The sequence below is a fragment of the Oreochromis niloticus genome, linkage group LG17 (genome assembly GCF_001858045.2).
Source record: "Oreochromis niloticus isolate F11D_XX linkage group LG17, O_niloticus_UMD_NMBU, whole genome shotgun sequence".
NCBI lineage: Eukaryota > Metazoa > Chordata > Actinopteri > Cichliformes > Cichlidae > Oreochromis > Oreochromis niloticus.
This window is the reverse complement of record NC_031981.2, coordinates 23,816,697-23,842,400: the sequence shown is the minus strand read 5'-3', so window position 1 is coordinate 23,842,400 and position 25,704 is coordinate 23,816,697. Positions and strand designations below refer to the sequence as shown.

Sequence of the window (25,704 nt, the reverse complement as noted above, 5' to 3'; positions counted from 1 at the left end):
ACACTAACAAAACCACTGAAGAATGACCCAAAGCAGACAGGTGCTTACAAAGTGGCTTAGTCAAAGCCCAGATTTTATTTGCCTTTATCTGTAGGCACAGCTTTAAGGACAAACATGTGTTTCCTTGTACAGACAAAAAGGAAAAGGCAACAAGTTCTTAATTACTTTTATCCTAAGATTATCTACATTGAGCAAATCTGTAGTGTCTGACACATAAACACTCACTTTAAAATACATAATGGATAATACATGTAACATACATAAGCTTCTACTTGTCAGGGCTGCTTGAGTAGTATCGGCAGCTTTTTATATGACCAAACAGATGCCTGACAGGATGTTGAAGCCAATTTGAACCTGATCTCTTCCACAGAGTTTTCAGTGGGTTATCTTGTTGTGAGCTGTTGTGTTTGAGATGTACTCTGACACGGAGCTAACTGTGTATGGGCTCAATTCAATTCCAATAATAGAATCACAATAGATCTTCGTAGCCACCCTTTATGCTCTAACACTGCATAGATCTATGACAGTCATATAGCAGAAATGAAAAAAATTACTTACTTTGAAACTTACTTTAAGTCATTATTTGATGGGTTTTTAACTTTATTAAAAAAAAATGTAAAAACAGGAAGCAGCTTTGGTGCAGAACACCTAACACTTACTTTATTCTTTGGAATGCTCTGGCATCTATATAGCATTAATCTGAGCGATCAGTCGAAGTTTTTTTACACTCCGTTTATCTTTCTCACCATATCTGATTCAAACTTGACTGTTTGCAACACTTTTGGATCATTTGTTGTCATTTTTATCTAATTACTTCTTTTTTTAAAATTATAAAGTTGAAACAAGCACTTTCATTGTTCACCAAGAGTAGAAAAGTGGCTTATAAATTCCAGTCTATTTAACAATTGTTTTATTTAACTTAATCAAACCATTAAAAATGCCCTCACACAGTCAGAGGTGGGCCAGAACAGGCAACAGCATTCAGTTATGTGTGTTTATTGTTGATTTCAACATTATCATCATCATCCTGACATCTGGTATACTACAAATGCACAAAATCTATGAAAGAGTCCATCCACAGACCTGGATGAACAAGCTGCCTGGCAGCAAAGTCCTCAATCTGACTTCTGCTAATCAGTGACATGGTCACGTGTTACCGTCACCATTTGACTTTCCATGTCCATATTTGGCACATTTCAGTTCAGTGTTGTTGTCTCCATCACAGCTGTACCCACACAGTAAAGGCTTCTATGGTAACTAAAACAGGATCATATGTGAGTGACCAACAAGGCTGCTGCTCCACTGTGATACTGCAACAGATAATGTAGTGCCAAGTCTCTATAACAGGACCTCAGAGTCCATTCATTCAAAAAGTAACAAGTTGATTTCACCATGTTCGACGAGAATGACACCGCTATTGCTGCTGGGTAATAAATAGGTACCGAGTTGTCAAGTGCCATCAATCTTGGTCAGGTGCTATAGTTGAAAACAGGCTAAGACTCGTTCTGTGGAAAGACGATAGGGTAGATTTGACTGTAGTGATCCACAAAATGGACCTCCAAGCCCTGAGTGATGTAGTCTGGCAGGTCCGAGAAATCTTTCTTGTTCTCAACTGGAAGGATGATACAGGTCACACCAGCACGACGAGCCTGACAGAGGAGCAAACGAGCAAAGTTAACCAAAAGTTATTCCAAATGACTTCTCTGAAAGTAATCATAATTTTTTGTTCACATGACAGACAGCTGACACAAACAAACAAACACGCACACACACAGCTGTGCTTCTGGTGACTTGGCTCAGTATTTCATTGTTGATAAAATAGATTTAGATAGATAGAAGTTAGGCCACTATTGTCCTGGGCTAGTGTAAGCTACATTTCAACACTTATTCAACACAAATAATTGTGTTATTCTGTTAAATGAACACACTTTATTACAGACTGGCAGAATGGATAAGACTTGTTGCTCAGCTGCCACAATAATGCAACTGTTTCATTATTGTTAGCCACAGACATTACCTGCTAGTATATGGCTAATGTATTAAAGAGTATTAAAGAGTAGCTATTGAGCAATAGCTACTCTTTAAACAGCTATCATTAATATGTGTGCTGGCCACATTTATGTACCTCTTCAAAGTTGCTGAAATGGGAGCTGTACGGACCTCAAAATCCTTCATGAAGCTGTTTTGTGAGCATCAGTTACTTTAGCTGTTAGTTAATGAACGATACCCATGTTAAAGAAATGAGCAAAGGATATTTGTTGTACATACAGCAATCGTCTTCTCTTTGATCCCTCCTACTGGGAGTATTTTGCCCATCAGAGACACCTCACCAGTCATGGCTACATTCTGACGCACGGGCTTGTTGATTGCCAGGGACAAGAGCGCCGTGACAATAGTGCAACCAGCGCTTGGTCCATCTTTTGGAGTTGCCCCCTAGAAACAAGTAAAAATAGACAGGAATGAGCACTGCCAGCCACAGTTCAGTTCTACCATTATCGCAAGAAGCATCAACAGGATATTTCTGGTTCATGCATTCATTACATTATTATTGTAGGCTGTAGGCCAAAAAGTCCCTTATAAGCTTTTATCTTTCTTGCTGCAGCAAGGCTTTTAACTGACACTAACAGAAGTTAAAACCAATTAATTAGTTGTTTTATATTATTATTTTATTTTAGTTCTGGTTTTATTGTGAACCACATTTTTATCTGTGAAAAGTGGTATATAAATAAGTCAAATAATTAAATTAAATTAATTAAAGTGTTACAGTAAGAGTACTGACAGGGACTAGAAAGATATTTCTCCCATATTGGCTCCCTGTTAAATCCAAAATCTAAATTCCTGCTCCTCACATAAAAGGTCTTAAATAATCAGGCCCCATCTTATCTTAATGACCTCATAGTACCATATCACCCCATTAGGGCACTTTACTCTCAGACTGCAGGTTTACTTGTGGTTCCCAGAGTATTTAAAAGTAGAATGGGAGGCAGAGCCTTCAGTTTCAGCCCCCTCAAATAGAATAGCCCTTTATTGTCATTGTACATGTACAACGAAATTATTGGTGCTGCATGCCAACTGTGTGGGAATAAAATATAAATGGTAGACAGGAGGAATAAATAACAAGCAGGAGAAATGTATACAAACAATAGACGGCCACAAATTGGAGAACAAAGTGCTTGGAAGCAGTGGATAGGATTGGTCTGAGTATAGAGTCTGTGTGTGAGTGACCTTAGTGATGAATGTTACTCAGACCATGATCAGACTGGTGAGGTGGGTGGGTAGGAGTGGAGTGTGGGGTGGGTAGTGTTTGTTAACAGTCCGAATGGCCCAGGGGAAGAAGTTGTTTGTGAGTCTGGAGGTCGCCTGTGCATCTGTTCTCTCTCTTGTGTAACCAGCTCCCAGTCAGGATTCAGGCGACAGACACCATCTCTACTTTCAAGATTAGGCTTCAAACTTTCCTTTTTGATAAAGCATATAGTTAGGGCTGGATCAGGTGACCCTGAATCCTGCAATAGGTGTAGGCTGCTGGAGGATTCTCATGATGCACTGAGTCAGTCAGTCTAACCTAATTGGTTGTGGCAGACGGCCGCCCCCCCTGAGCCTGACTCTGCTCAAGGTTTCTTCCTGTTAAAAGGGGTGTTTTCCTCCCACTGTCATCAAAATGCTTGGTCATACAGCACCACCTTATTGTTGGGGTTTTCGCTGCAGTGTTGTAGGGTCTTTACCTTACAATATAAAACACCTTGAGACAACTGTTGTGATTTGGCGCTTTATAAAATTTAAAATAAAATGGAACTGAACTGAAATAAAAGGTTACCTCAGGGACGTGCAGGTGCAGGTGGGAGTTGATGAGGAAGTGATTCTCCGGTTCCTGAGTCATAAGGAATGCTCTGGCAAAGGTTGAAGCGATCTTCGCACTTTCCTTCATAACATCACCCAGCTGACCTGCAGGAGAGCCACATCTTTAGTATCAGGTTACCTGTATTTGTAAAGGATCATGTTTTTAAAACCAGAAGTCCTCTGAAATGGTTTGAAGACTTCCTAACTCTGTTTCTCTGACATCTGAGATTACGTTTGTAAAGGACTAACTCTGAGCGAACACCACATTGAAAACACAAACTGTTTTCAATGCGGTGGCACAAGATGGGACATTCCTGACAGACCTGTGACCTCCAATGAGCCCTCTCCTTTGGAGTCCGCTCCTCCTGGAGGCCGGCGGAGTGAAGTCTCGATGAAGAGCGTCGATCCTCCTGTACAGGAGATAAATGCAGCCTTAGTACAGGTAACTTTTGCTGGTGCTGTGTGTGCGTATGTGTCTCTCTTTCTCACCCAGTGCGGTCCAAGCCAGCCCCATAACCACTCCCGGTGGAGTGACATCATACATCCGATCAACTGTGAAAATAGGTTTACCCACAAACTCCTGCAGGTTTTCAGGAGTGACCATCACTCTGGTTTGTTCATCATTCACAATACAGAACGCCACCTTACGGAAAACCTGTGGGCAATAAACGAAGAACAATAAGGAGATAAATAATAGATAAAAAAAAAAGGATGACACAGAAAAAAACCTAATTTTTGGCACAACTGCTATTAAAATGAAAAAGGATGTTTTTGTCACAAAGAACCAGCAACTACATACACACATTATATTCATACCACTAATCCCAGCAAAGAAGTCTTTAGTTTCTGTTACAAGCAGAATGTTGTTTTCTGAGTAGCGAGGGTACGAGCTGATCCTGTACAGTGAGAAATGTGCACTTTTACAATATTTTACCTTTTCAACTTGTTTCTGCAGGTTCCTGACTCCAGACTCCCTGCAGTACTGCTTGATGAGCAGACTGAGAGCATCAGATGAGATTGAAGCCTTCTCCTCTGTCAGACCACAGAGTGAGCGCAGCTGTGGCACCAAGTAACGCTACACACAGAAATGGAAAAACAAAAAAAAAATACTCTGAGGTTGAGCCAAAAGAAAAGAAAAAGCTAATATGCAATGCCCGCCCATCCATCCATCTCTTCCACTTATTAAAGGACGTGTCCACTACCCACAGGAGGTGCCGTAGGGGTCGGGTGCACTGTCTATGCTGGGCGGTGGCCAAGGGCAGAGACTCTGGTGCCAAAATCATTATTTCAATTTTACAATACATGGGATGCAAAGCCCAAATATTGTGATTTCCCCTAAATATTCAGCTACGATGGGCTAGCTCTTTAATTAATTCTGAGTGATCATATTTATCCTAAACGTTTCTATTCTGATGGTAATTAAAATAGTTAAAATTAAATCGAACCGAACGTAAGTAACTGGCCCTTCCACTGGGAACAAGAGCTTGTGGAATGGTTTAATGAAGATTAAAGTTCACATCATATTCTGTCACCTTCGCCGTTATTACACCATCACAATGAAAACACCCACTGTGGTAATATATTTAAACAAATTGTGTTCATCCCTTAACAGAGCTTTATAGACATTGTAACGTGTAACCCGCATTTGCAGATTTTACCTCAGCAATAGCCAGTTTCTCCTGAGCCACATATCCAGAAACGTTGATCATCTCCATCCTATCCCTGAGTGGCTCTGGGATGGTGTCTATCACATTGGCCGTGCAAATGAACAAAACCTTTACAGGAGGAGAGACGGTGCACATTAAAACCACATATTATGAGGAGCTGTGGATCACTCGTTACACAGTACCTACCTTTGACAAATCTACAGGAACATCCAGGTAGTGATCAAGAAAGTTGGCATTCTGCTCAGGGTCCAGGAGCTCCAGCAGAGCAGAGGATGGATCGCCCTGGTAACCACGACCCATCTTATCAACCTGGTAATGACATTGTATGAACATCATCACACCATTTTATCACCAGTTATATAAATATTAATGAAACCTGGAAACCAACAACTCCATGCCAGCTGGTTAGATCACATAAATCAGTGCACAAGGTTCACTTGCAGACCTGGCGTGACACTTTGGATCCATGAAAATAAACACGTTCTGGCACATAAGCCTGGTATGACCCATAGGAATCACAGTTTACCCATGAAGCCAGATAACACACACAAATTACTTAAACTGCAGGAATGTCTTAAAGACATAAAGATGACCTCTAGTTTTCTGCTTCTATAGTTTATTGCATTCAGCCCTAGAAATATTTGAAACATGTTGTCTAACCAGATATTTGGACGGCCTCCAGTAACATTGTGAGGAATCCTGGAGTCCTTTTTGACCAGGATATGTCCTATATGCATATTAAATATTTTCTAAATATGTGGGACTGCTTTCTGTCTTTGGTTTAATATTGATATAATTAGTCAAATATTGTTTTAGAAATGGTAAATGGCCTGTATTTGTATAGCGCTTTACTTAGTCCCTATGGACCCCAAAGCGCTTTACACTACATTCAGTCATCCACACATTCACACACACATTCACACACTGGTGATAGCAAGCTACATTGTAGCCACAGCCACCCTGGGGCGCACTGACAGAGGCGAGGCTGCCGGACACTGGCGCCACCGGGCCCTCTGACCACCACCAGTAGGCAACGGGTGAAGTGTCCTGCCCAAGGACACAACGGCCGAGACTGTGTGAGCCGGGGCTCGAACCGGCAACCATCCGATTACAAGACGAACTGCCAACTCTTGAGCCACGATAGACCAGTGCTGAAAAACTAGTTAATCCCTTTATCACTTAATAGGATGCAATAATTAAGGAATTTATCATTATCAGGTTGCTCTAAAATCTCCATGAAAAGCCTTTGGCTGAGCCAGAACAGGGACACACTGTTGCCTCACAGCAAGAAGGTCAGGGTTTGAATCCATCATCTGGCCAGGACACTTCTATGTGCATACTTTCCTAATGTCTGCGTGGGTTAAATATAATCAGTTTTATTTCTATAGCACCAAATCAAAACATTTGTTGCCTCAAGGCACTTTACATTGTAAGTTAAAGAGGCTAGGTTAATACCGAAAAAAAGAGAGAAAACCCCAACAAAAAGCACTTTACAATTACACTATGAAACTAGATGCTATCTAAAGTTGCGCTAATTAGATGGGCTATACAGATAAACTATACTATACCCCACCATGTGTTGTAGCAGGAACAGGAAGTGATACTGTATCAGCTCAGCAAAGTAAAAAAAGTAAAAAAATATGACAGAAATCCAGAGCAGTATGAAGCCTGAGCTTCTACTTTACCCAACCTAAAAACTATCACACTGCTGTTTTACTTACTGATGGTCCCTGAACAGGATTTTAGCTGCAGAGATCTCTCAGACTGCTGTCAGCAAAACAACTCAGTGGCTCTAAATTAATTTGACAGTTTCTCCTTTTACCGACTGGGCATTTTTTTGATATAGAGTGCATGATTTTAGTACTGCCATGAACGATATACTACAGAACGTTATAGTGACAGCCAGTATTTAACTCGAATAAAGATGTCATTCAGTGCCAGAGTATATCAAGCAAAAATATCCGTTTATCAAAGTGAAGCTAAAACATTGTATCAGCACAAACATCGGAAATGAAGAGATGGCCTTCATATTAATGTTGCTTTGGCATAAGTTATGCTGAAATCAACAGACAACTACAAGAGCATCATCACAACACTCACCTCATCTATCAGCACCAGAGGATTTTCCGTTTTGGTTTTCTTCAGACACTGAATTATCTTTCCCGGCATTGCTCCAACATATGTCCGTCTGGATACACACACACGCAATTTTTACAGTGAGTGATTTTTATCGCCTTCCTCAAAATGAAAGTTGAATTGTTGCCATTTGGACACAGAGGAGAAGATCAGGACACACTGTGGATGTTTCCATTAATCCGTAAGAGATCTACAATTACAGAAGGTCTTAAACTGGTTCAGAGAAGCACAGAGAGGCAACCTGAAAGTGGCATCCAGCCAAATTTAATCCAGGGAAGATTTCACTTTTTCTTTGTAAAGTCAAGCAGCCAATTAAGTTATTACTCAGAGGAGATTTTCTCTCCTCCCCTCTACCATTCGTACCTGTTAGTCAGTGCCATCCCTCATGTCAGCAGGAAAGCAGAGAACGTACAATTCAAAAAGTTTTGCTCTAAAACACTTGCGCAGTTTAGGTAAACAGTACTTTAAGTTACTAGCAAAGCCCCGCCCTTTCATTTTTCATTCCATAGTTAGTGACATTAAAAATTCCACCATGATTACAAATTTTGGTGAAGAATACACTAATACTGGCCAATTAAAATGACTAAACGACTCAATCCACAGCGCACACACAGTTTTTTTGTTGCTTGGATGTGTGCACAGTTGCCTTTTTTTGATCTTGATTTGCATCCCATCATAGTCCATCACATTTAATTCTACTATTATCTGCCCTTGTGCAGGATGCCACCTTCTCTGCACATGATACTGACAATGTAATCGAGCATGAGGTCTCTCAGGAATAACAGTAGCACAGATCATACCTGTGCCCCTTGATCTCAGCCACATCTGTCATGCCCCCCACGCTGAACCTGAAGTATTCTCTGTTGAGAGCTCTGGCTATCGAGCGGGCGATGGAGGTCTTTCCTACACCTGGAGGACCGTAGAAACACAAGATCTTCCCCTGGGTGGTGCCACGAAGCTGGCTCACTGCTATAAATTCCTGTAAAAAGACAGATGTTCATTTCTATATGGATGTGGATATATCTGATGTATCAAATACGGAGTATTAGAGTGTGTGTGCGTACCAGTATGCGTTTCTTAACATCATCCATTCCATAATGGTCTTCTTCCAGGACTTCTTTCGCTCTGTCCAGTAACAAGTTCTCTTCACTGTTGGTACCCCAGGGCATGCTGGTCAGCCAGTCTAGATAGTTACGGGTTACACTGAAACAAACAGTAGATTCCTGATTACTACAAATAGTAAATAAAACAAGCAGATGGGCAGCCAATGTTAAAACTAGAGATGGCACGATACCACTTTTTTATGTCCGATACCGATATCATAAATTTGGATATCTGCCGATACCGATATGAATCCGATATAGTGTGTTTTTTAATCAATAAAACTGTTTTTTTTAATATCTTGCTGCATTTTGTATAAGTTCATACTCAAGTTTAAATAAACAACAACACTAAAGCTATTCTGTTATACCTGTATGTAAAAAAAATACACTGCACCCAAAATATTTCATAGTTCAGCAACACTGATCAATCTAATAAACTTAAACCTGCTCCATCCTTCCTATTCTGGTATTTTAAAGAGTACTTAGCAGAAATATTAAGCAACCTAACTAATAGGGTTGCAAACTCCCAGCAAAGAAAAATGGGGAACCACCCCCCACCCTCCACCTCATGATGCTTAATCGATGTAATCAACTTTAATTTGATGCAGGGTGAAAAAAAATGCACAGAAATAAATTATTTTTCAAGAATAATTAAAAAGATTCAACATCTTTCTTCAACAGAATTGCAGACTTTCCCAAAGGAAAAAGTACTATAGCTTACTAGGGTATATATTAGACTTAGTTACTATATACAGTAATGGACTTCTATACATTTTACATCAGATTAAAACTTTGGATGTAAGATTCAGATAATTATTTATTAAAAGCTACATATTTTAAATGAGAATAAGAAAGAAAAGTATGTCTTTGTGCCCCCTTTTCCCTGTTCATGCCCTATCGGCCCCCCTGGCTAAACTTTGCAAGATCCGCCCCTGCACAGTTACCAGCCGTCAGCTACGTGCAGAGTGGGCCAAAAACAAACAAGAGAGACGGACTCGCGACAGAAAAGCCGATCAGCTGATCATTGATCAGTTTCATGATTGAAGTAGCAGCAGGAAGGTGAGGGAGAGAGAGGCAGTCGCTCCATATATCGGTTGTTAAGCTTAACATGGGAATGCTTTACAAACATTCAGAGATGAACTTACACACTTGCTTTACTTCTCTCTGGGAAACTTCCTCGGAGATGAAATGTGGATTGCTAGCGAGGCTACAAATACACACAGCCGCTCTATCACGTGAGCACACTGCTCCAACATGCTACGGTTATGAGCCGAGTTACGCCGTGTCGCAAGTTTTTTGAGGTGCTTTTTTGATATTTAATGGATCGGATTACATTTTTTATTTCTCTCCGATATCCGATCCAGTAATTTAGGTCAGTATCAGACCGATACGTAATATCGGATCGGTCCATCTCTAGTTAAAACAGCTGGAGCTTTGCTACACGGAGACCTACTTAGGAGCAGCATATGAATAAAAAAAATTTGACAAGATTAAGCCCATTAAGTTATTCTTAACAGATGCTGTATGCAGCTAAACTTTAAAACGTTGTAATATCTAAAATGGAAACAAATAAACAGTTCATTCTGAAAGACCTGTGGTTTTTCTCTTTTGAATATTTATTGTTTCTTATCTAATTACTCAATCGATCGATTGAATAATCGAGAGATAACTCAATTACTAAAATAATCAAAAGCTGCAGCCCTAACTGAGATTTCCTTTCTCATAAATGTTCTAATTTCTTTATTTTGTTCCTCCTCATCTTCTCTCCTTTGTCTCTCTTTACATAAGCTCACCGCACCGTCTCGACTCATTTACTTCATTTAAACTCAAAGAGAAAGAGGACCAAGGAGAAAGGAGGCTGCCAGGGAAGCTGTGCCTGGAGATACACAGGTGTTCGCTTCGTGAAGTCTTTTATACACCAGTAATGTATAAGAGTGGTGTGACACACAGCTGGAGTGCACGAAATATGGTGGGAGCAGAACTACATGAAATAAAATGCACAACACATCACATCTAACTGATGTTTCTTTAAAAACAGCAGCTAAAAAGCAAAGATGCCTCATTTTGTTAGAAAATGGAGCGATAAAAGGAAGTGAGGGTGCACGAACCAAGTCTCCAGGGTAACGTGTTAGCCAGGAGTCTGTTTTAGTGACTGGGTTCATTAGATACTGCATAAGTGGAAATACCTATGCAATCACACTCACACTCCCTCTCTCTCTCTCTCTCACACACACACACTTCTTTCAATATGTAAATGTTCTATCTAACATTCACTCACAATCACACTCATGGAGCAAAGAGGGGTTCACACATGTTAAAGTATCCTTAGCCAAACTCTGTTTCCTCTTCCTCTGTTCTATTTTGATTGATTGATTGATTGATTGATTGATTGTACTTTATTCATCCCGAGGGAAATTGGGTTAAGGCTGCCAGCCGTGCCAGCGCCGTCTTACCCATCCGACCATACATACATTACACAAACATCACATGGGGAAGACAGGTCAGAGGGGTATAACATGGAAAAGCACAACATGAGGAAAGATAAGGAGAAAAAAATAACTCCCCCCAGACTGAGCTCCAACAGGGAGATCAGTTTGAGAACAGAAAAAAAACACCTCTGCACATAGCACATGAAAAAAACTCTACTACACCAAAGAAACACATGACAAGCAACAGGGATGGGTAAAGGGTGAGAGACAGCCAATGTAGACAGTACATCCGGGCCTAGGGCTGCTCGATTATGGCAAAAATGATAATCACGATTATTTTCACTGAAATTGAGATCTCGATTATTTGACGATATTTATTTAACAATAACAATGTATTGAATAATGGCTTTAAAGATTGTCAAAAAATAATATAAAATAGTGTGCAAATACTGATTACAGTGCAAATGTTTGCAATATAAAAAATAAATGAAAAATGTAAACATCTATGTTTAGTGAACTTCAAAATACTGCACAATATTTGATCCACCTCTGACTCCGCGAACCCATAATGTTTCCACCAATGTTCTCTCAAATATTTCATGTGTCTGAGTGAACACACAAACTCCCTGAGCGATCCCTTGGACCACTGTGAGCGACATCAGACGTGTGCACTGTTGTCACGCCAGCATCTAATCCATCCAAGTTACATGGTTTATTAAAATAATCAAATTACAGCATTTACATTTATGTTAGACTACTTTTAATTAACTGCTTTAGCCCACTTACAATGAAAATTTAAAAAATCTTGTTCATGACCTGTGTAGGATGTTAACACTATTGGAAGTAAAAATAACTTGAACTCCAATTTTGAAAACAACTTTCTTTCTTTCTTTTTTTTTTCCATAAAGCTCTGACTTGTATTATGAGTCTGTGGTCTGGGAGAGTCCTATAACGCTCTCTCTGCAAAATACAGCATATAATGACCAATGTTGGGCAATTAATTATATAGTTACTTCTTCAAAAAAAGTAACTCAGTTTGGCAAACAAAGTTTTTTGCAGCTATTTATTTTTTTTAATGCAGCCAAGGCATTTTTAAATAAACATTTCAAAATATTTACAGAACATTCAGCTGTTCTGCATCAAATCTGATGCCACACAAATTATTTGTGCCACTCCAAGAAATAATTTCTGTCCACTATGAGATAAAGGAGAACAACAGCCTGATACCTGCAGGCCTGACAACAGGAGATGTATCACTCCTGTAACACCTGTAACATTCAGCAGCCGCCTCATTGTTCTGACACACACAACAAAACTATTGACTACACTACACACTAACTACACAAGATTTGCGCTAAACGTCTCAAATCTCTCACACCTCAGAACCCCCCCGTCACTCCTAAAACTTCCCCCCGTTTCTTAACAACTAGATGCCACGTTGCCATATCATTTTTTGATTGGTCGACACGGTACTTTTTTCGACCAATAGGAAAGGGTGGGGGTTTTTTGGTTTTGTTTTTGCTCACAGGTGGAGAGTGCTTTGAGCGTTTTCCTTATAAAACGCCGTTTTTACCGTTTCTTCCCGCAGTAAATATAAACAACGATAGTATTCAGGAAGAAAACCAAACATTGCAGATATTTTTATCATAACTCTGGTTTTACGTGGAGGATGGGGTGGCTGTAGCTCAGGTGGTAGAGCAGGTCATCCACTGATCAGAGGGTTGGTGGTTCGATTCCTGGCTTCCCCTAGTATACATGCCAAATATCCTTGGGCAAATACCCCAAATTGCTCTCCGATGCATCCATCGGAGTATGAATGTGTGTGAATGTTAGCTATGAAGCACTTAGAAAGATGTGCTAGTGCGAATGGGTGAATGCACAAGTTGTGTAACGCGCTTTGAGTGCTCAGAAAGAGTAGAAAAGCGCTATATAAGAACCAGTCCATTTACCATTTACGTGGCCTATCAACACAATTTAAAAACTGGTATAAAGTCCACACTTGTTCCGTCTGTCCTGCTCACATCTCCAATGGTTGTACACGTTGTCATTAACGTGGCTTCACTGCATATCAGCCACGCCGCTTTGCTAGCTAAAACACTGGTGTCGGCACATAAGGACGCTGTCATAGCCTGTCAACACCGTTGATTAGCTGCGTATATACGAATGTGAATCGCATTATTGGCTGGACTATAGGATAAGGTGGCATCGTTCTAATCCCATACAGGAGCAGCCAGTCACTTACTGACTAACACTGCAAAACAGAATTGCTAAAGTTTTAATTTTAATTTCAATTCAGGTTAGATTTTTTTTGTGCGCAACGGAGATTTTCTGTGCGCAGAGACCGTGCCAGCAGTGCGCAATTGCGCACGTGCGCAGCTTAGAGGGAACATTGGTTTCCACACCACTGAAGTCGTTTTACCTCTCTTTTCAACCAACGGCATTCTTTCTTCAGCAGCCATTATCCTCTCCTCTCCAAATAACTTCTGCTTAGCTTTCCGAGCTTCCCTCGGGTCCTCTTAATTGTTGTGATGCGTGTTCGAAACGCAGAGAGGTGCGCTCGATTTGCCACACGGAGCAGCGCGAGAGTAAAGCACGAGGGAGGTGCTAATAATCGGCTCAGTCATTTTTAATGATCGTTGAAAACCCAGATCGTAATCGAGATTAAAATTCGATTAATTGAGCAGCCCCATCCGGGCCTGCAGCATAAGCGCTGGTCTCCTTGATCCACCGTCAGCATCGGAAGGGAATAAGCGTCGAAGGCGTTTGGAGGGGGGATGAGTGTACATCTGCATGTGTGTATATATGTCTGTGTGCATGTGTGTGTGTGTGTCTGTGTGTCCAGAGTTCAGCTGAGACAGTGTCCTTCGCCCTGCCAGGCTAAGTAAACAGTCTTCCAGCCAACCCAGGTGGCCTTGCATAGAATGGGAAGAACAGTCTCAACACAGTCGTTATCAGGGTGTTTTGTTCAGCTCCAGCCTTGAGACCACAGCTGGCGCCGAAAGGGTATCCGCATGAAGTGATGGTGGTTTTAACTTTACTGCGAACAACTCATATGAATTTCAAAGCTGTTCTAACAGTCCAACACTGGTCACTCAATCTCCCGTTGGAGAGCCGTGAGCTTCTCCATGATGTTATCAAACTTACGCTCCGTGATGTTGTCATTCTTGTGCTCAAAGAGCCGATTCTGAGAACTCACGACCGCAGTGAGCTTCTCCAAGATGTGATCCAATTTGCGCTCAGAGGTGTTATTCCGAGCGAGCCCCTCCAGATGTAATCCAGTTTGCGCTCAGAGGTCTTATTCTGAGTATTCACGGCAGCCGTGCGGTTCTCCAAGATCTTATCCGTGCTGCACTCAATGAGCCCATTTTGAGAAACTCACGCCTCGTCCCATCGTTTCAATCCCAGCGGGCAGCTTGTGGGGGTTTGAACAGCCGGTTCCGCTTCCTTAATTCTTCGATAAGTCAGGGCCAAGCCAGCTCCGATCAGCAAGAACCCTGTTACCATGGTTCCGAATAGGTAGATATCTTCAGCACTCAGGCTCACCCGAGCCCAGACTTCTCGTTGAGAAAGGGGTGTCAATTGCATTCAGGGACCAGTTGATCCAATCCATAATTCCTCTTTTAGGTTTTAGAGAACAGACTGTGAGAGAGTGTTCCAGGGAAAAGTAATACAAAAAACACGAGACTAGACAAGGACACAAGAGGCTAAGCAGGGAAGCTAAGGGAGAGGAGAGGAGGAGGAAGAGAAAAGTGCGACCGCCTTCGCCGAGAGCAAGAGAAGAATTGGACCAGGTGATAGTTTATGTAGTTATGCTATTTTCCAATAGCATAACTACATAAACTACATTTCCCTCTATTCTGTTTAGTAGTTTTCAAGTTGACTCCTGTTGTGTTTTTAGTGTAAAGTGGTATTGTGGTTCAAAGGCCTTTGAAGACTAAAACAAGACGACTAACTTGAATTCTGATGAATGGTTGTCCAGAAGACCCAGCTTGTTGAGTTCTTCGTTGATCACGTCCATTATATGCTGAGGGACCGTCCTATCTTTGAGCCTTTCACGAAACTTCTCCTCAATAGCATCTTTGTCCTCCTTTTCCAGACCCAGCTCCTAATGACAAAAAACAGAATATTTTATGAGCCACATCTTCACACACCTGCTGCATCCACGTTGCATGCTCCTACTGTACTCTGAGTGCAGCTCACTTTTTTTTTTGCCTATGATAAAGATAAAATTATACATTTGAATCTGAAATTGTGTATGCACCTGCCAAGAGAACAATACCAAAAGCATATAAATGGAAAAAATGGTTCAAAGTACACCAGACAGGTGATTTGATGTAGTATGCAGTCATTTAAGCCCCTTTTCCATTAGTACCTACTCACATCGACTCAGCATGGTTTGGCACAGTTTACCATTACATCATGCTGTAGTACCTGGTACCAGGTACTGTTTTAGTACCTGCTTGCCCAGGGTTCCAAGAGATACGAGCAGGTGCTAAAATGTGACGTCAGACGACTACATGCCACTACATGGCTGGTCATTTGATGAGCTCACAAAAATCAAATCTGCCATTTTTGAAACCTGAAAACAAGAAATGGCTACAAAAACATCGCCGTGATCCCAGAGAGTAACAAAATGCCACAGACCGAGCTCCAGGTATATTCTTGCCTCAACGTCCACCTTTGTTGTAGCATTCGTGTCGCATACTAATTACCTCGCGGGACGCTCTGACGACATGCGTGTCAGATAGCACTGTTTGTAATAGAAAACCGGTCGATCTAAGTTGAATTGTGGTGAGTTGATCGGAGTAGGTACTAACGGAAAAGGGGCTTTAGGTGTCAGCTGTGCCGGATTGAGACTATTGGCTTGTAAGACGTGTCTTAACAGTACGCTGACAGTTGACTGCTGCAAGCCCCCAGAGTTTTTGAGAGTCCAAGTGTTTCTCCTGAATGACTTTGGGTCTGTCAGGCAAAGGGAAGACAGATTAGTCTGGTGTACCTTCTTAATGATCTTGAGCTGCTCCTGCAGCAGGTACTTCCTATGGGTCTGTTTGATCTTCTCTTCCACCTGAGAACATAGAAGAGACACGGATGAATGGCCAAGGGTAACAACCTAAGCAGAAGTTATTTAATACTTGAACATTATGATGACGTCTGACCTCACGACCCAAGCGCTGCTGTAGCTTACTCAGCTCGTACTCCTTCTTGAGTAAAGACAGAGCCTTGTAGAGACGTTTCGGGATCTGCTTGGACACAAGAACAGGACTCGATGAACTGCACACAGAACAACTTCAAGACCATATATTGTGAAACGTCAAATTATTATGCAGAATGCCCTTTGACCATATCCAGTAGTTTTTAATGAACAGAACTCTGCTACACTGATTTCATGAATTAGAACAGCAGAGTTGGAGATGAGAATACGTTTCTGTAGTAATCTCTCAGTAACAAAATATAACGCTGCATTCTTGATTTATTATTATATTTGCATGAGAAAAGCGTTTCTTAGTCTGTACACACGCATAAATGCGGGTATTAGAATGAAATAAAGACACTGCACTCAGAGTTGAAAATCAACTGTACACTATTAGTGTATCACAAAACAAGTTTTAGGATAAGAAAAGGAGTCACGAGTTAGCAAGTCACTGGTTGCTTTGGAAAATGCTCACACGCTGAGTGTCAAATAGGTCTATAAGCAGGCACACTGCTCACATTAGTCTCCTCCAGGACGTCTTGGAGTTCATGCGATTCAGCTCCCGTCAGAGCTGCTCCCATGTCGCTGAGATAGATGGGGTTATCAACCACACGCTGACCAGCCTGCATCATCTGAAGGACCGACTCTCTGGTTCACACACAAACAAGCACATTTCAGAAAACTTCCCTTCCATCAACACTACAGTTGGATTTTGTTCCCATCCCGACAGCCTGGTGCTAATATAAACATCTGACTTTAAAGTGTTTTCATTGGCAAATTAGAAAACAGCCTAATTCAGCATCAGCTGAAAAGGTGCACCGAGCACAGATTGCCTGGAAATTGCTTTAAGATGTTGAGTGCAGAACACCATTACTAGGTTTATAGAAGGGAAACCTGAAACTACAAGCAGTATAAAGTAAAAAAGTAAAGTAAAATGAAAGTTTACAGTTTGCATATGATAAAACTGAAATGGGAGAACTGACCTGTAGAGGGGGTTAAGTGCAATGATGTCTCTGATGGTCTTTACTATCTCTGCTGTCAGCGCCTGTAGAACACATGACATTACAGACGTGTTAAAGAATGACAAACAGTTGACTGAAGATGATGTCATGACGTGCTACCACAGTGAGTACTTTGATGCGTTTTCTGTACCTTGACCTCCTCGGTGACGGTGAACTGTTCATGCTGAACATTGTCCACTTCGACCATCAGGATGTTGGAGGAGGGTAAAGGTTGAAGCTCCGGACTCAGGTCTGCCTCTGATATCTGAACAGACCAAAAATAATTACTATCAATGTGGAAAGGACTGTAAACTATAAATATTACTACACCCATCACTAATGACACATTATCAAAAACCAAGATGCACAGCATGGTGGACAATGACTGAGCCAAATAGTTTTAAACCATCCTTAACAAATGTAGGTCATGTTGAAAGCTTACACACTTCTATAAAGTGAACTTTTATATTTTTTTATTTACTTAAGCTGCCAATATAGCCTCCGCTGTGGTTGCTTCATGCACCGCCACATCATCATCACACAGATGCAGTGATTTATGCCCCCAGTTAAGAAGCAAGAAGTCACTGCAGTATTCTGCTAAACAATAGGTGTCGCCACTCAGATAAAACTGTCTAGCAGGACAAGCACAGAGATGAGTCCACTGTCAGAGGCCATAAGAAGATCATTTGTAACCTTCACTAAAGCTGTTTCTGTGCTGTGATGAGCTCTGAAACCTGACTGAAACTCTTCAAATAAGTCATTCCTCCACAGATGATCTGTTAGCTGTTTGATAACTACTCTTTCAAGGATTTTTGAGATAAAAGGAAGGTTGGAGATTGGCCTATAATTAGCTAAGACTGCTGGGTCCAGTGATGGCTTTTTAAGTAAAGGTTTAACTACTGCCAGCTTGAAGGCCTGTGGTACATAGCCGATTATTAGAGATAGGTTGATCGGATTTAAGATTGAAGCATTAATTAATGGCAGGACTTCTTTGAGCAGTTTTGTAGGAATGGGGTCTAAAAGACACGTTGATGGTTTGGAGGAAGTAATTAGTTTACTCAGAAAGATCAACTGGAGAAAAAGAGTCCAAATAAAGAGCAGTGGTACGGAAAGCAACTGTACATAATGCTGTCTGTGAGATGATTATGAGTACTTTTTTCTCTAAAGGTTAATTTTTTTGTGAAGAAGTTCATGAAGTCATTACTAGTTAACGTTAAAGGGATGTTTGGCTAAAACAGAGCTCTGACTTTTTGTCAGCCTGGCTACAGTGCTGGAGAGAAACTTAAGGTTGTTCTTATTTTCTTCAATCAGTGAAGAATAGTAAGATGTTCTAGCTTTATGGAGGGCTTTCTTATAAAGCTGCAAACTATTTCTAAATGATGATCTTCTAGATTTGTGATACGCCATTTCCTCTCCAGCTTACGAGCTACCTACTTTAAGGTGCGTGTACGACAGTTATACCAGAGAGTCAAGTACGTCTGATTTGAGGCTCTATTGTTCACAGGAGCTACAGTATCCAGAGTCGTACGTAGTGAGGAGTTAAAATTATTAACAAGATAATCGACCTCTGTTGGAGTAGTGTTCAGGTAGCTGCTCTGCTCTGTGTTGGTACAGGGCAATGAAGATGATAACAGTGGGTGGATTATATCCTTAAACTTAGTTACAGCGCTTTCAGAAAGACATCTACTGTAATGAACTCTACTCCCCACTGCTGTGTGAGCAATTATTTTAAATTGAAATGTTATTTGGCAATGATCAGACAAAAACGAGGTTTTAGGAAGCACTGTTAAATGTTCAGTTTCTATATCATATGTTACAACAAGATCTAGAGTGTGATTAAAGTGTATCATAAGCACCGATTTCAAACTGCTCCAACATCTCCCTCTGTGTCTGTATGTCTCTGAGCTTCTGTTCAGGATTATTATTAAAATGGTGCTAAACCATAACCGTACAGTTGTGTCTTCAACCCGGCTGCGACGGCCGCTGTTCAATACCCCAAGTTACAGAAATCAAGATGTGCACGACCGACCGACGGGACACAAAGATTGTGTCTCACGACACAGGGCGTGTGAAAATCGTCAAGCGACATCTACGACACAAGCAACGCGGCAACATGAAAACGCCTTACACTGTGATTATATACATTTGGGGGAAATCTGATCAAACCTGCCATGGTTTTCTATAGCAGGTTTAGTTTGCTTGTGAACCCTGTGCCTAGAAAACGATGCTGGTTTAGTCTATATGTGGTTCCCTTTAAGTTTCCTGCAGTTAGGCATGTGTAAGGAAGCATTACCTAAACAATGCTCCTGTGTTGGTTTAACCTCAGGCTCCACCGTTCCTGTTAATGACGTTTTCTTTGTACTGTTTTGCTCACACATAACTTTATGTAAAAGCACGCACCCTTGGACCACCGTATACAGTTAACTTTAAAGCCGAGAGCAACTTAAGAGGAGGTCCAAAAGAAAATGAACGCTGTGGTGAAATGAATCTTTGTGTCCTTCTCTCGACTGCGTGCACAGAAAGCATATGTGATATAAGGGTCCTGTTACTCACCTTGTCCTCAAGCTGCTCTGGCAGAGAACTGAGATGGTCCTTGCGGCTGCGTTTGGTTTTGCGTCTTTGTGTAGGTTTCTGGTGGGACTCTGGCTCAGACTCTGACTCTGACACAGCTGAAGCTATTTCCTCTTCAGGCTCCACCTGCAGCTGTTTTGTGATCCGGATCCTTACAGCCCAGATGATATACAGGAGAAATAACATACATACATACTCATAAGTGAGAGTACTTTCTCCAGAGTTCTAATGAAACCAATCCCTATGCCCTTTAACCTAAAACTTCTCACCCACCAGTAATAGTAGTACATCTAACCTGCGGTGTCCCATGACAATCATCCTCAGCTTGTCTCCCAAGTCCTGCATCTCATGAATCTGAACAAAGGTTCCTGTGGTGTAGATGGCATCTATAGACTCCACTACATCCGACTCGTTACTGCAACAGACAGAAAGACATGTTTACTATCAAAACACCAGACAGAGAGCAGGTCTCTTAAATGGACTTGTCCAGGAAAATGAAACAATGCTTTTATTAGGTGGATAAATTGGTCAGTCAGCCACCTAGACTGCAGAAACACAAAACAACCTGGTTATTAAAACAAAGATAAGGCAGACGCAAACACTGAAGCATCTATGATGGCAGAAGCACAAACCGAAATGGTCATCACACCAAAAATAACAATCTTGCAAAGACCAAAAAATGAGCTTGAAAAAGCTGGAAGACCAAATCCTGAAAAGTCTCCTGTGGCACAAGCTCAAAAGGAAATGGTGGTGAAACCAAAGAAAACAAAAAAGCAAAAAGAGAAAAGAGTGGCTGAAGAACCAAGAAGACCAATTACTCGGGCATATGCCCGGGCTCTTCTTGAAGCTCAAAACTACATGGGTGATGGAACAAACCCGAGAAATAAAGAAATGCAAAAAAACACTGAAGCCACTTCTGAAAGGGAAAACCCTGAATCCCTCACTATTTCAAAAGCAAAGGAGGACATAAATATGGAGAGAGAGGGAAACGTGAATAACTCCAGCAGACAAAACCCTGGGCCTAATGGAGGGACTTGGCAATATCAGCCCAATCCCAGATTTAGACCCCATCAGGGCAGTGTCCAGTTTAATCCATGGCACGAGATTGCTGCTCTCAGACAGCAACTGGAAGCCTCCCAGAGCCATCAGAACGCCCTTTATTGGAAAATTGGAGGGCCTCTTATTACCAGTTTCAGGTGAACAACCTTCATGCACAAATGAAGGACAACAAGAGAAACCACGAGGAAACAATTAAAGACCTCATGGAGCAGCTGGAGGAGGCTTCTAGTAATAAGCCCAATAACAACAGTGAGACAGAGGCTCTCACAAATGACAGTGAAGCAATTGTCAAACTTGATGAGGTGATGGTTACCCTGCAGGCTTCACACACACAGAGTCTGTAGGCCTGAAGTCCTCCAAGGAGGCTGAATTTGAGGTCCAATGTAGGAATCAACAAGAGCAGATAGAGATGCTCCAGAAACAGCTCGTAGCGGCTCAAAATCAACTCAAAGAACAGGACATTAAACATAGGCAGGAGCAGGAGACACTCAACACAGAAATCCATGACCTCAAATCCCAGCTCTGTTCCAACAAGGCCCTTCATGATTTGAAGGTAGAGACTCTTAAGCGAGAGCTGAAAGAAGCCAAAGCTTCCTCACTTAAAATCCCACAGCAGCAAAAACAAAATTCCACCGATGCAAATGAAATGCAAAAATTTGAGCCTCTGAAAGAAAAAGAGACTGGAGAACAGAAGATGGAAAAAGAGGACTCACTGCCATCTACTGCAATGTGTCTGCAGAAACCTCTGAAAGAAAAAGACACCACAGAACAACAGAAGATAGAAAAAGAAGAGTCAGCTGCATTCTCTGTACAGGAATCTTTGCAAAGACTACGAGACACACAGAAAATGCTCACTGCCAAGGTGGCTGAACTCGAGACTGAAGTTAAGAGCCTCCCAGAGATACCGCCAATTAAGAAGAAGAAGAAGAAGAAGCGGAACTGGCTGCGTTGCCTTTTCACCTAATTGGTCTCAACATCATGTCCTAAAAATCATATTTGTATACAACTAAATTGTCAGTGAACATTTGAAACCCACTCGGTCGAGACAGAAGGCCACCCCTTCCTGAGCCCGGTTCTTTCAGAGGTTTCTCCACATTAAGAGGGAGTTTTTCCTCTCCACTGTCACCAAGTGCTTACTCATAGGGGATTTGGGGGCTTTTTAAAAAAAAAAAAACAAACAACCACTGATAAGCTCACTGACATCAAATTTAGGACTCAGCAGATATAGAAATGGATGATTCGTCATCAAGTGAGGAATCATCCATTTAAAACATATTTGCTGAGTCAAATTTAGTTGTATAAAAATATGATTTCTGGGACACTAAGGCCAATCACAGACTAATTTGGACAATTTTGAAAAAATAAATTGGAAAAATATTGTATATTCTTATGATTCTGTTCATTTTATGAGTATATCCTTCTGCCTTGCTTCACATATTTACTGCTGCTTGGCTAGCTTTAGTCATGCTAGCATCAGCACAGGTAGAAACAGATACACATCAGAGACATCACATGTAGCTTGTGTTTATGTTCAGAGTGACATCTGATTTAAAAGCAGGGCGCAAAGGACACTGAGCAGCATATCAGTCAGCATAGAAAATAAATGTCATCAATTAGGCTGGAATAATTTGCTTTTTGCAGTGTACATGGCGTGCTGTGGGAAAAAGCCCATTCTAAGGTTTATTTTTTAGCACCTGACGGCTCTTTTTAGCTTCTCATCTGTAAACACTCTGCATACTATATCATGTGATTCAGTTTATTTTGAAAAATCTCAACAGGATCTTCAACTTTATTGTGAAAGGTTTATGTGGACAATAAACAAGCGGACGGCGGAGCCACGCGATGGTTTCACCGTCAAAAATAGTTATTTGTCTGTCCGTAGTGTGGTTATATTAAATATAAGAGAAAGAGAGAACTTTAAAAAATTCTACAGTGACCATCAAAACGATAAAAAAAAATATTGTCGTAAACGGTTTATTTTGTGACACCACAAAACAAACGATAGCGTAATATGAAACCATAGACGTTTTCATATCCTCATCCGATATATATCATTATATAGAACAGCCCTACAGCAGCTTACACCTATTGCAGCATAACTGACATGCACAGTCCTGTGCAAAAGTCTTGAGCCAGTCCAGTCTTCTGATGTAAATAGAGTTTAACAGCTATGAGATCCCTCTCTATTTCACCTGCAATGCTGCATACAGTACAGGTACTGCCGCTTGGGAAACATAATTACCAGGGTTAGCCATTTCCCAAAGCCTTTGGTCTCACTGTGACTGTTGGATAAATGGAATGCAATAGCGTTAGCAATTGCAGTATGTCTTTGTGAGCTTAATGGATCCATCGACATGCGGTACACACTGGCTCTTATGGACATTGAGTTGGCACTGGAGGATTCACTTATTAATCACTGCACTATTTTTCTTGGCCTGCATTATACTGTAGCCTGAAGCCTGTTTTTGCTCTACAGCACTCTTTGCGTATTATTTGTCTGTACCACCATGATGACGTAGTGAATCAATTAGCATTCAGTTTCCCCCAAGGCAAAGGAGAAGTGCTGACATCTGAAAGGACGGCAATTCTATGAAAATGCTTTAATAAAACAGCTGCTTTGGTAACTTCTTCAGTCCGACCCCTCTGCTGTGATGCAGATGTCAAACTAAAAACACCACTGAACTAGTATTCTATAGATTATTCCATCAAATAATTGAGTATAATAACAAATCATATTTGTAAAGTACACTCAGATTGTATAACCACATGGAGCAAAAACACACCATTGAGATCAGTATTCATCTTGAGGCATTAGAGATCAGTAATTCAACTGGAGAAGTGACTTCCAAACTTACGCATCATCTCTCTTCATGAAGACTCCAGCATATGGCTGAGCCAGACGCACCTTCCTCCTCAGCAGTTCCATCAGTGCTTTGTTTTTAACCTGACATGAGGAGAGAAACATCACACACACTGGAAAACAATAAACAGTAGTTTCCAGGGGTTGTCTGGAAAATGACCTTATCGGTTGTGAGACATTTTACTTTATTGACTCAATAAACAAGAGAAACTAAGTCTTAATTAAAAACAAACAAACAAACAAACAAAAACCAGCAGCAACAACTGCAAAAGCTATGCAACAGCATTTCTCCCCACTCCTCACACACCTTTGTGGCAGTCACATGGTGTTCTCTTCAAAATGTGTAGTTCTAAACAGACACTGAGATAATAATGGTAATGTGGCATTAAGTGAAATGAAGACACACTTCTACTTCTGAAGCACATTTTTAACAACCTTAATTAACCAGAGTTTACAGGTTGTAAAACATATACACTATACATGACAGTCACTAAATGTTACAAAGATTAGGAGCCATCACTAAAAAAAAGGCTCTATCGCCTCTTCAGTTTAAGACTGGACTTCCTCTGATAACCTAAGGTGTACTAAGTTTTACCGAAACTTAAATTTAAGTTTTAAGTTAAACTTAAATTTAATGTCAAATCACTCTCGGTTTGTTGCGTGATTGCGTCACCCTCATACCCTTCAACCAGACCAAGTAGCGGATAGAATTTGCAAGGTTACATCAGGCTCACCTCGATGATCTTGATGAAGCGGGGGAACACCGGGTTCCTGCTAACGGCAATCAGAGGCACATTGGGAAACACCTCCGGGACCATCATGGGGGTGAGAGCCGTCATCTGAACCCCGTTGTAAGGTGCTCCGCCGTCTCCCCCAGGTTCTTCTCCCCCGGAGCTTGCGCCGTCCTCGCCATCCTGTCCAGAGAAGCCCGCACCTGCCCGGTTTCCATACATCCTACACTGAAGCGTATACGGTCCACAGCTCCGGGTGAGGACACTGTCTTGGAAGTGTGGAACGGCCCCGACACGCATCCACCGGTGAGGTCTGCCGGTCAGCCTGCTGCCAGCTGTCAGTGCTGTGGTGGGGGACGTGCATGTTTTCTGTGGGGTCCCGATGCTGGTGTAGAACCGCGCTGGCTGTTGCCGGCTCAGTGGTGATGTCTCGGTCAAGCGGGAGACAACGCCAGGCCAGTGTAGTTTAGCAACAAAAGCAGAATTTCTGTGCAGTTGTTTAGCAGCTCCTATCATCTTGACACAGGTGGCCATGTTTATCTGGAGCCTTCTACGGCTGCACGTGACGATCCGTCTTCCGTCCAATATTGATGACGTAGTGTTGCTCACGCAACTGTTCTAGAACAGTGGTGTCAAACGTAAGGTTGGGGGCCAGAATCGACCGAGGAAAGATTCCTATGTAGTCCAGCCTAAGGTTTCTGAAAAAAAGAAGAAGGATGAAGTGCATAGGTTTTTAACTTTAGGTTTTACAGATTTTGTACTAACTGAAGAGTTCACCAGCTGGCATTCATACTACTCCAAAGTAGTTAAGTAATAGTTAAAAAATTAAACGACACAAAAAAAACCCTCCAGTTTTTCCACTATCTAGTACAGAAATTTCTGGGAGTCTTTTGTTTTGATTTTTTTTGAAGCAACTCACAGTTTGTTGAAAGAAAGATAGAGAGCAAGAAGAGAGAGTTTTTGTTTTTAGAGTTAAAAAAGAACAAAAACTTTATGTTTTATAAAGACAGGTCAGTCTGGGCAATGAGCTAGTAGAACTTTGTAATTTTATGCATTTTCCATGAAGAAACACTGGAGACGTACTTTTGAAACATCTTTTTCTAATACTTATAAGATATC

At 41.3% G+C, this 25,704-nt stretch overlaps 1 protein-coding gene across 1 annotated transcript; it reads right to left on the bottom strand.

Annotated features, from left to right (window-relative positions):
* Positions 1–44: 44 nt before the first annotated feature.
* lonp1 (lon peptidase 1, mitochondrial) lies at positions 45–25,186 on the bottom strand. Its single transcript, XM_003448831.5, has 21 exons — positions 24,589–25,186; positions 23,850–23,938; positions 20,231–20,350; positions 19,918–20,086; positions 17,516–17,629; positions 17,347–17,408; positions 16,882–17,011; positions 16,329–16,412; positions 16,169–16,237; positions 15,126–15,277; positions 8,705–8,843; positions 8,441–8,619; positions 7,605–7,692; positions 5,691–5,813; positions 5,496–5,612; positions 4,772–4,912; positions 4,327–4,492; positions 4,161–4,247; positions 3,815–3,942; positions 2,269–2,433; positions 45–1,649 (listed from the first exon to the last, which is right to left on the bottom strand). Exons 1-21 carry the CDS (start codon positions 25,117–25,119, stop codon positions 1,494–1,496), a joined length of 3,009 nt encoding a protein of 1,002 aa, XP_003448879.1. The 5' UTR covers positions 25,120–25,186; the 3' UTR covers positions 45–1,493.
* Between the last annotated feature and the right edge of the window lie 518 nt (positions 25,187–25,704).